Raw genomic sequence first — 10310 nt, forward strand, 5'->3', positions numbered from 1 at the left:
TTACCGCAGGTCACCGCTCAGAGTCACAGTCAGATCTGCAGGGTCACGCTGACATCTGACATCATGACCCCGCAGCGCTCTGACCGACGGTCTTTCCTGCGGTAGCGTTACCGCCGATAACCACTGAGGCGGTGTTTCCCACGCTGTCACAGAGTTAACAGCGTGGGAAACATCATAGGAAGATGGTAAAAACGCAAACAAACTCAGCAAATCCGCAAACATTTTTATGCCTGCATTTTTGCTGTGGATTTGATTGACTCAAATTAGGTCAATGGGTGAAAAACTGTTATGAATGAGTCACCGAGGAGGAAAAACAAAAAACAAGCTAAGCCCCAGAAAACCAGAGAGGTTGGTAACTAAGCGGACCGCAGACCCCTGATCCCATCCACACAACCAGCAGCAGCCGCAGAGCGTACCCACGATGATCCCAGACGTCTCGTCACAGCCGGAGAACCCAATAAGCCCAAAGCAAGAAAAGGGGAAATCCAAACTGCCCCAGAGCAGACCCCAAAGCAATAGACAGCCCCCAAACATGTATTGTAGGTGAGACAAGACGAAAACACAAACACAGATAGAAAGATAGGCTGAGCAAACGATGGGGCCCACACTAACTAGAAAGGACAGGAAAGGAAAGATGCTGTCTGCAATCACGCACAAAACCCTGCCAAAAAATGTCCAACACTTTCTGATAACAAAAACCCTGAAGTCGCTAGACTTCAATTCCCTATATCAGCACTGTGGTATATTCTGAAGACAGAGCAAAAAGAGAACAATCTGATCAGGGACAAAACACAAACTGGCATAAACAGAGACATAAGAATGGAAATTCAGCACAGCCCCAGCAGGGGCTGGCTGACCACAAAAACTGAGTAAACCAGACCAAATCTCATGTGAAAAAATAGCAGAGCACACTTAGCTTGAGAAGGCAGAACAGAATTGGAAACCAGAACCTCAGGGCAGGAAAAAAATCACCATGACAAAATTAGGGAGTCGGCTGTCTTAAATCCAGACAGACTCCTGATGTCCAATCACAGTCCTCCTCCTCAGGTGGCAGGTCTCTGCCATTTAGATCAGCTTCATTACCTGCTGTCACCACCAGAGGGAGCCCAGATAGAGAACTCACGACTCCTCTGTCAACACAGCCAGCTCCACCACCCTCACCAGAAGCCAGAGGTAAACCAGAAAATGAGTTCACAACAAAAAAGGCTGCAGAAAAAAACACTTCAGGATTCTCATTGAATTAGCTTGCATACGGATTCCATATCATTTTTGGGTCATTTCCGCGCGGAAAGAAAACACACTGTGTGCACACAGCCTAACACTACCTCAATGGTTTGCCAAAAGAAAAAGCAGGGAGGCAATCGCCCTTTTGGTTTTTCATTGTTTGGCTTTGTCAGTCTAGTTATTTTCTGTCATTTTAAAATTCATGATAAACCCCTTTTAAAACAGCAGAGCACTTTTTTATGGAACAAACAAGTTTTCCTTTTTTTTTTTTTTTTGCCATTTAACTATAGAGGCTTTTTCCTGACAAATCCTATAAGGAAAAAAACAACAGCAGGAACCTTTTGCTAAAAATGCCTTTAACCCAATAATGCCACCATTTTTTTTTGCAATACTTGTAGCCCAATCTCACGCTCTGCACCTTAGTTCGCTTTAATAAAAACTGAACAATTGCCAAAAAAGTGTAGTACCATGCAGTTTATCACTGACCACTTCCAAAGGAGAAAGGTCCCCCAATTGACCTTTCCCCATGTCTTCTGACCAGATGGCCACAGTGAGAATAAGTGGTGTTCCCTCGCTTAAGCTTAGGCCCCTTCTACTTAAAAAAAAAAAAAAAATGTTCACGTGAGATGGCCTGTTTTTACTATCTGTGTGGTCTTTTTTTGGCCGTCCATTGTTTACTATCCGTGTGACACGTAACAGAATAGAATTTACATATTTTAGGTGTTAAAGATGTACAAAGATATGGATAGATATTTGTGAGATATATAATTGGTGCTTTGAGTGTGTAGTTTACTGTACATGTTAAGATAATAATAAAAAAAATGATGTGGGGTCCAACCCAATTTTGGTAACCAGCAAAGGTAAAGCAGACAGCTGTCAGCTATTATCATCAGGCTGGGAAGGTCCTTGGTTATTGATCCCTTACCAGCCTGAAAATACCAGCGTGCAGCCGCCCCAGAAGTAGCGCATTATATTACATGCTCCAATTCTGGAGCTTCGCCTTCGCTCTAACCAATTTGCGCGGAGGCAATCGGTGTAACGGTGTGATAGAGTTGATATCAGCTGTGTTTTCTGACAATTCGCAGCCGACATCAAGCCCTGGTGTTAGTAATGGAGGGGAGTCTATCATCGCTTGTTGCTACTGTGACACTGTATGTACCCAACTGCAAAAAAAACCCTTCAAATTCTGTCCTTTTAGGGGGGGGGGGGAGTTGCAGCATTTAACGGTTTGGTTAATTAATTTTAGATTTTAATAGACCGAACTTTTACAGACTAGGCGGTAAAGAATAGGCTTTCTTTGTTTCCTTATTTTTAATGGGGGGAAAGGAAGATGCAGCCTACGTAAGATCTACTGCGTGTGGAGGACGTTCGGCACCGGAGCCCCATCACTGACATATAGTGATGGGTGAACCACCGATGTTCGGGATCGATGTGTTCGCCTGATTTTTTTTGTAAAGTTCTAGTTCGGGGCCAGAGATGACACGAACTTGCGTCCGAAAAAACTTGCCGGAAAAAGTCGAAGACTGTTGAGTGCAGTGAATACCGCCGGAAGTTAATGAGCGACCCGTGAAGCAGATGCGGCCGGGAGACAGCGGGATGAGAAGACGCGTCGCTGGGGAGGTAAGTAGAATTATAATGTTTATTATTAATTTTCTGCTTTTTTTTTTTTACAGCTGGTCCTGGACCCGAACTGTTATACGGTTTCCCATGGAAACCCGTGTTCAGGACCGTGTGACCGAACACTATGTGTTCGGTACAGTTCGGGTTCGCCCATCCCTACTGATGTTCAGTTACGTCATTTTGGGTTAAGGAGTTCAATGATTTCCCGACAAAGAAAAACCCTAGCTAACTTTTAACACCTGCAGCTCAGCCACTGCCTATCATGTACCTTTGCTCACATACAGAGAGACTTGATTTGCTTTATCTGAGATTGACTTTTTGAACCCCAAGGTCTAATAAATCACATTTCTTCTGTTGCTCTCCTACAGCTACACAGTATGAGACAGATCAGAGTCTTCTTTAAGTTAAAAACAAACTGTCTTCCCAGCTGCGGGTTTCTTTTCTGCTCCCGGTTGAAACAGAATACATGAAAGTAAATGTGTCCCTCCGCTACGTGAACGGCTGGAGGCAATGAATGCTCAACGGGCCGAAAGAGAGCGGCTATTAATCAATATCAAAACAAGCTTTCACTTACAGCTTCATCAGCAGGATCCGCTTCTGAAACACTGCTAATGGCCTTCTTAGGAACCACTAAGAAATGTGTTGGCGCTTGTGGTGCGACATCATGGAAAGCGATACACTACAAAAGAAGAAAATCAAGACACATTAAATGATGATAAAACCCGAGGCGCCTAAGTAGTCATACGGTACGGGGTAGGACGATCAGAACCAAGCACACACACCAAAGTGCAGGGTCGGAAAGAAGCGAGAGGCTCGAGACTGTTCAGATTATGGTATAGAGAGCCTTGGGCTCAGTGGAATGAGAATATGGTCTAAAGATGGCCATAGGTGAAAAGAAGGTCACCCGAAACTGGAGATATCAGTGGGAAAGTGCAATCTCCTAGTGTGTTTTGGAGTCTTCCCCCCAATAGCAGTTGTTACAGGGAGAAGTGGTGCGATAAAATAAAAGAAAGTATTAGAACACGAAAAACACTTTTTTCTGTAAGTCAGTCAGTTAACTATAAAGCAGATCTATCTCCAGATTTCACAGTACTGATTTCATTATTAAAAAAGTCCCATAAGCCCCCGTCACACAAAGCGACGCTACAGCGATCCCGACAACGATACGACCTGGTAGGGATCGTTGCTGCGTCGCTATGTGGTCGCTGGTCCGACACGACCAGCGATCTCACAGCAGGGGCCTGGTCGCTGCTACCTGACAAACATAGCGAGATCGCTGCTGAGGTCGCTGTTGCGTCACAAAACTTGTGACTCAGCAGCGATCTCGCTGTGTGTGACGGGGGCTTAAGACTTGATGAAGCTAAGGTATTTACTAAAAATAATCCTTGCCAAGACAGCTGCACATTCTTGTTTAGGGTTCTTTTACACTTCCAGTGATTTTTGCGGGCCGTATTGCTGTGATTTTCACGGTCTCCCGCAAAAACAGGTCACAAAAAACCTTCTTGGATCGCCGTTTTTCCTGGTTTTGACAATTGGGGGAAAAAATATGGCGTTCCACAAATACGGTGTACCGCAAGAACAAGCTACCGTTGTTTTTGCGGCACCATTGATTTAAATGGGGGCCGTGTCCGTAAGCAGTGAAAAATATTGAGTAAGCTCAATTTTTTTTTACGGCTGTAAATATGGCCCTCATGGCCGCACGGCACTCCGACAAATTTTTGCGGCCCCATAGAAATCTATTGGGGCTGCAAAAACGGCCCGCAAAAACACGGCAAGTGTAAAAGAAGCCTTAGGGTATGTGCACACGCTGCCGATTGGGGTGCGGATTTGGCCGCACGGATTTTGTAAAATCCGCAGGTCAAAAAACCTGCGGTTTTGCCCTGCGGCTTTTCATCTCCTCAATGGAGGAGATGGCAAAACGCAGCGGAATCCGCAGAAAGAATTGACATGTCAATTCTTCCTGCGGTTTGGAAACCACGGAAAAATCCGCACCGTCTGCACTGCGGTTTTTAATATCCATAGGATATTATGGTACTGTACACCGCAGCAAAAACTGCTGCGGATCCGCAGCAGAATCCGCAGCGTGTGCACACACCCTTAAGGTGTACTGCTCTAATACTGAAATGTGCATTTACATACTAGGAAAGCAAGCTTATGAAAAAAAAAAAAAAGGCGGGGGGGTTATTTTTAAAGCCTTTCTGACAACGGATTTTCACTGTGAGTAGACCAGCCTCATCAAGAGTAAGATTTATTTAACAATGAATGCTGTTTGCATTGTGAAATCTGGTGAGAGACACTTTAGAGTAAATTATTGAAAAATATACATACACAGCAAATTGTTTTGATTTTTCATTTTTTTGTCATATTCCGGACAATTTTTTGTGTTCACCCATAGGCTTTTTTATAGAGATTTAAAAATGTCCAAAAAGATTGTTAAAAATGCCTTAAAAAAGGCCACAACTGGGAAACAAATGGCATTTTTTCCAAGAATATTGAGCAGATCCTTCCTGCCGAGACAAAGCACTGGGCTTTCCAAGAGATACAGTTCAGATGTATATTCTAAATTGTTTTAGGATTTATTTTTCTTGGGGTCAGTCAAAAGAACCTGGCCTGCGCTTCTGCTTAAGACAGACAGCTGCACATGGTAAGTACTTCATGGGATAACGTATGCCCATCACCAGGGCACAACTTCATGGCACCATCGGGTGACTAGGTACCAAAAAGTACATGGTGATTCACTCACTACTTTACCCAGAAATATTGCTGTAACTTCTAAAAGAGACGTCGATTTTACTGAAATTTGGACTGGACCTACTTCGGTTCACAAGTGAGAGTGCCATGAATCTCAGTGGAAGAGACGAGAAACATCCTCGCGACGAGTCGTCTCATCGATCTGTCGCACCGCCGGTCGTCTCCATTACGAGAAAGACCTGCTACATGCCTGTCTGCATATCGATAGTTTATGTGGCGCATGCATTTCACCCCGGCCAAATTGCTTCTTCATTTTTTAAACAGTTCGGAGCGAGTTTCCATGTCCTCTTTTACATGTCAACGAGCGGCCAAGAAAGGTCATGTTCACCTGTTCAGAGTCTCTGTCGTTCAGAAATTGAAAGGGCCCGATCAAGAGAAAATTTCACCCATACAAAGTATTGGATGGGGCGAATCTGCACAGTTCCGTGAACCCACGTGGAATCACCTGCGTTCAACAGACGGCAGCGCTTTGGACGCGGCGAACATGAGCTGTGTACAAAGCGCCGTTAGTTCCGTAGTTCTGGATCGTGTGCACCCGGCCTTACAGTCATTTCATTGCATGGAGAAACATTGTAAGGTAACAAAGGAAAATCACCATCTAGGTAATTATTGAATGCAACCATGGAAAGATCGTTCTGCTACGCCCCAGCATTTCAAAGAAAATGTACTTCAAAGATCTTCCCAGCCCAACTGCAGGTGATTGATAGATCTTTCCATCACGTCTACATAGGGAAAAACCTAACAAACATCTTCAGCGTCGCTGGGAAGAGTCAGCCGGACTAGTCTCATCTCCGGATATGATCCCGTATATTTCCTGTGAAATATACGCCTGGATGCGGTCATGCAGCCGAGCTGTGATTCATGCTGTCCGCAGATTGGGTAGCATGAATCAGGTGACAGGTTCCCTTTAATAAACTCATAACGAGTCTTAACATTTGACTTGTCAATGGCCATCCTTGTACACAGTGAATAACAAATACAGCCACAGTCTATAGTCTTATTACTTTTCCAGTAAAAATAAAGGAACAGCATGACATTGCTTACTTATGAGGAAAACAAGCATTCACTAAAACAGACTTGCTTAGGTCTGTAAATGTTTCACACCAAAATTGGAAACATTGGACTTTGGATGTTTCCACTTTAGTAGATTTGTTGCAAAATACAACATCAGAGTATGTTTTGACATTTTTGACACTTTTCTTCTTCATTTTTATGGAATTTCAGGAGCTACGGATAATTTTTTTGGCAACAGTAGATGAGAGCTTGTTTTTTTTCCCAAGAGTTGTTTTTGTCAATACCATGAGTTTGTGGTACATATAACTTGTTGAACTATTATTAACTTCTGTGCTTGTACAATCTTTGGAAATCACCTGCAATCTGGGCATACAGATATGTCCATTTATGGGAAGGGGTGAGCATAGGTAAAACAGACAAACCCTGCAGTTTTCTTCTCAATGCACAGTGACAGTGCACCCCCTCACTGTCTATACTAAGTGACAAGCCATTGAGAGAGCACACTGTCCGTGCGCATTGTAAGGAGAAAACACAGCAACCAAAGGGCAGAAACTGGACCCGCCTCCAAAACAGACGTTACTTTGAAGGATGGGGGTGGTATGCTTGCAGCATTGTCTCCTTACAAAGGCCACTGACAGTGCACTCTCTTTATGGCTTATCTCTTGTCATTAGAGCCAATGAGGGAGCGCACTGTCACTGTGCACTGCAAAGAATATTGCGGGATCTAGCTGGTCTACCTATGTTCACCCCTTCCAACAAACAGATATACGTGTAATCCCAGAATGCAGGTGATTGCCAGGGATGGCATAAGCACAGGGGTTAATAAAAGTTTAATAAGTTACATGTACCACAAAATGATGCAATTGACAAAAACAACTTACCCTGGACAAATCAAAAACAAAAAAAACCAAGCCCTCATATGTCTGTCAGCGAAAAAAAGTTATGGTTCCTGGAACGCCATAAGAAAATGAAGAAAAAAAAAAAAAAGCATCACAGTGACAGGGGAGCTTGTCGGAATTGACGACCAAAGCATGCTCAGTAGAGCTGGGACTAGCCCAACCCCAGAAACAGATGTCATTGATGACGCTTCCTAACAGGTTAGGGACAGAGGTAGCAGCAGTAACTGCAGCTTCTGCTTAGAGATCTTAGAGGAAACATCATTACACCATTAACAAGAAGGTAGGTTTAAAAAAAAAACAGCTAGAGAGATTTGAGAGGGAACGGTAAGGACTTTTAAACTAAAGTATATTAGAAAAGCAATTGGTTTATTACAATAGTCATTTAGGATTAAAGATCAATATTTGTTTTGCAGCCCCCCTTATGGTATGACAAAAGGGGAATAAAACTTCAAAACTTAAAAATTTCAATTAATTGTATAAATTTTCACCAAATTTCCAATATTTCCAAAACGAAAATATTATCAACCTAAATTTGACTATTATGAAACACAAAGGCCCAATTCATGAAGGAATTACATCAGGATTCTGCTGTAAATCTATTTGCAAACTTGAAAAACTGATGGGCAATGTTGTGACTATTGGCATTTCCACACTAGGTTTGGCATGCTCCGTCATAATAGGCCGAGCTGGGGTGACGCCACAGCTCAACTAAGTCATGACAAGCTGCTGAGTTTATCCGGCCAGAAATCTTACACTAATCTGACTGGAGTAAGACCTCAGTGGTGAGGAGCACGTCACTCGTCAGACGCAAAGGATTCATTAAGAGGCATGCAGTTCTTATTGAATCAGGAGACGCCCCGGACGCTGTTGATCACACAGGTCTTCAAAAATCATGGCCATAGTGTAGCAGTCTTGGTGACTTAATCATGGCCATAGTGTAGCAGTCTTGGTGACTTAATCATGGCCATAGTGTAGCAGTCTTGGTGACTTAATCATGGCCATAGTGTAGCAGTCTTGGTGACTTAATCATGGCCATAGTGTAGCAGTCTTGGTGACTTAATCATGGCCATAGTGTAGCAGTCTTGGTGACTTAATCATGGCCATAGTGTAGCAGTCTTGGTGACTTAATCATGGCCATAGTGTAGCAGTCTTGGTGACTTAATCATGGCCATAGTGTAGCAGTCTTGGTGACTTAATCATGGCCATAGTGTAGCAGTCTTGGTGACTTAATCATGGCCATAGTGTAGCAGTCTTGGTGACTTAATCATGGCCATAGTGTAGCAGTCTTGGTGACTTAATCATGGCCATAGTGTAGCAGTCTTGGTGACTTAATCATGGCCATAGTGTAGCAGTCTTGGTGACTTAATCATGGCCATAGTGTAGCAGTCTTGGTGACTTAATCATGGCCATAGTGTAGCAGTCTTGGTGACTTAATCATGGCCATAGTGTAGCAGTCTTGGTGACTTAATCATGGCCATAGTGTAGCAGTCTTGGTGACTTAATCATGGCCATAGTGTAGCAGTCTTGGTGACTTAATCATGGCCATAGTGTAGCAGTCTTGGTGACTTTTTAGCACCAAAAGTCACAAAAATGAAACGAATTTAAACTCCTCCACAAACCACTATTCAAGGGGGACTGAAATGAAACAAAGTGACATTTAGTAAAAGCAGCATTTCAGGAATCTGTCAAAAATATTTGGATAAGCTAACTAGTCAAGAGAAAAAAGAACTTAGTGTCGCAAAACTTAGAAAAAAAGGCGCACATACTGAAGCCACTAAAAAGGAGCAAATTACCAGTCAGGCGACCGTAGAGATCAGAATACAGTGCTCGGACTGACCCAAGTGTGATGTGGCACAGACATACATGACAGTGTCACACTCGGGTCACCGCCAGTCCGAGCACTGCGCTCTGATTTATACGGCGTCTGACTGTGCCCTATTCGGAGCACGGCGTGAATCGGCAGTCAGCCCTTATATCACATCTGTGATGTTCAGTGTAATACACGGAATTTGGATCCGCTCACCCACAGACGCGGAAAATTAAAAAATAAAAAATTTGAAAAACGATCATGATATTTCTCCTGGGCATAAGATCACTGGGGGTCCGACCGCTTGGACCCCACCGATCTCGAGCTCCTGAATTGGGACAGTCATTCTTATGGGAGTGGTGAAGTCCAGCCGCTGCGCTCTGGTGCCTCCAGCAGTCACAGAGAATGAATGGAGCTCATCATTGATCACTCCTCTGATCAGAAGCTCAGGATCGGTGGGATCCCAGAGATTGATAAGGTCTCCCCTGTCTCAGGAGGATGTGGTCTGTGAATACCACTGTAAAGGGTTAATGCAAGTCATCACAGAGCTCAGGCTTTGTGGAGCAAACCTGCATCAAGAGCAGCATGAAACAACAGAGGATTTTCAGAAATTACAACAATTCTGCAGAGTGTGAACGTGACCCAGTGTGACGGCTCAGACCATGCGCACATCACTCGCGGACAGCTGCGTACACCTGACACGTGTCTGTCAGCACCCCCAGGATTGCTCGTCACACGGCTGCATGCCACGTACTTGATCGTCCTCATAGCAGATTTTGGCCGGGATTTCCTTACGGATTATTTTCCCGAATATGGTGTCCCCCCCAGGACGAGCCGCCTGGGCTTTGCTGATCTCCTCCGCCATGACTGCAGTCCGGGTGACTGACAGAGAGCACGGGGGCGTGCCTGCGGTGAAACCAACAGCTCCTAATCCTGCGACACGTCGGCGCTGGCCAATGTCGTCACGGGAGCGCATCTGTCCTCCATTTTGGAAT

General features: G+C 44.2%; 1 protein-coding gene across 1 annotated transcript in view; it reads right to left on the reverse strand.

Annotated features, from left to right (window-relative positions):
• HINT1 (histidine triad nucleotide binding protein 1) overlaps positions 1-10297 on the reverse strand; it is a 31103-nt gene extending 20806 nt beyond the window's left edge. The window contains exons 1-2 of the mRNA XM_073557928.1: positions 10070-10297; positions 3419-3523 (exon numbers count right to left, since the gene is read on the reverse strand). Coding sequence (XP_073414029.1) covers positions 3419-3523; positions 10070-10291 — 327 coding nt within the window. The 5' untranslated portion in view covers positions 10292-10297. The remainder of the gene's footprint in view (positions 1-3418; positions 3524-10069) is intronic.
• Positions 10298-10310: the final 13 nt, after the last annotated feature.

Source organism: Dendrobates tinctorius, unplaced genomic scaffold (assembly GCF_039654945.1).
Source record: "Dendrobates tinctorius isolate UK_male_01 unplaced genomic scaffold, ASM3965494v1 ptg000003l, whole genome shotgun sequence".
Taxonomy (NCBI): domain Eukaryota; kingdom Metazoa; phylum Chordata; class Amphibia; order Anura; family Dendrobatidae; genus Dendrobates; species Dendrobates tinctorius.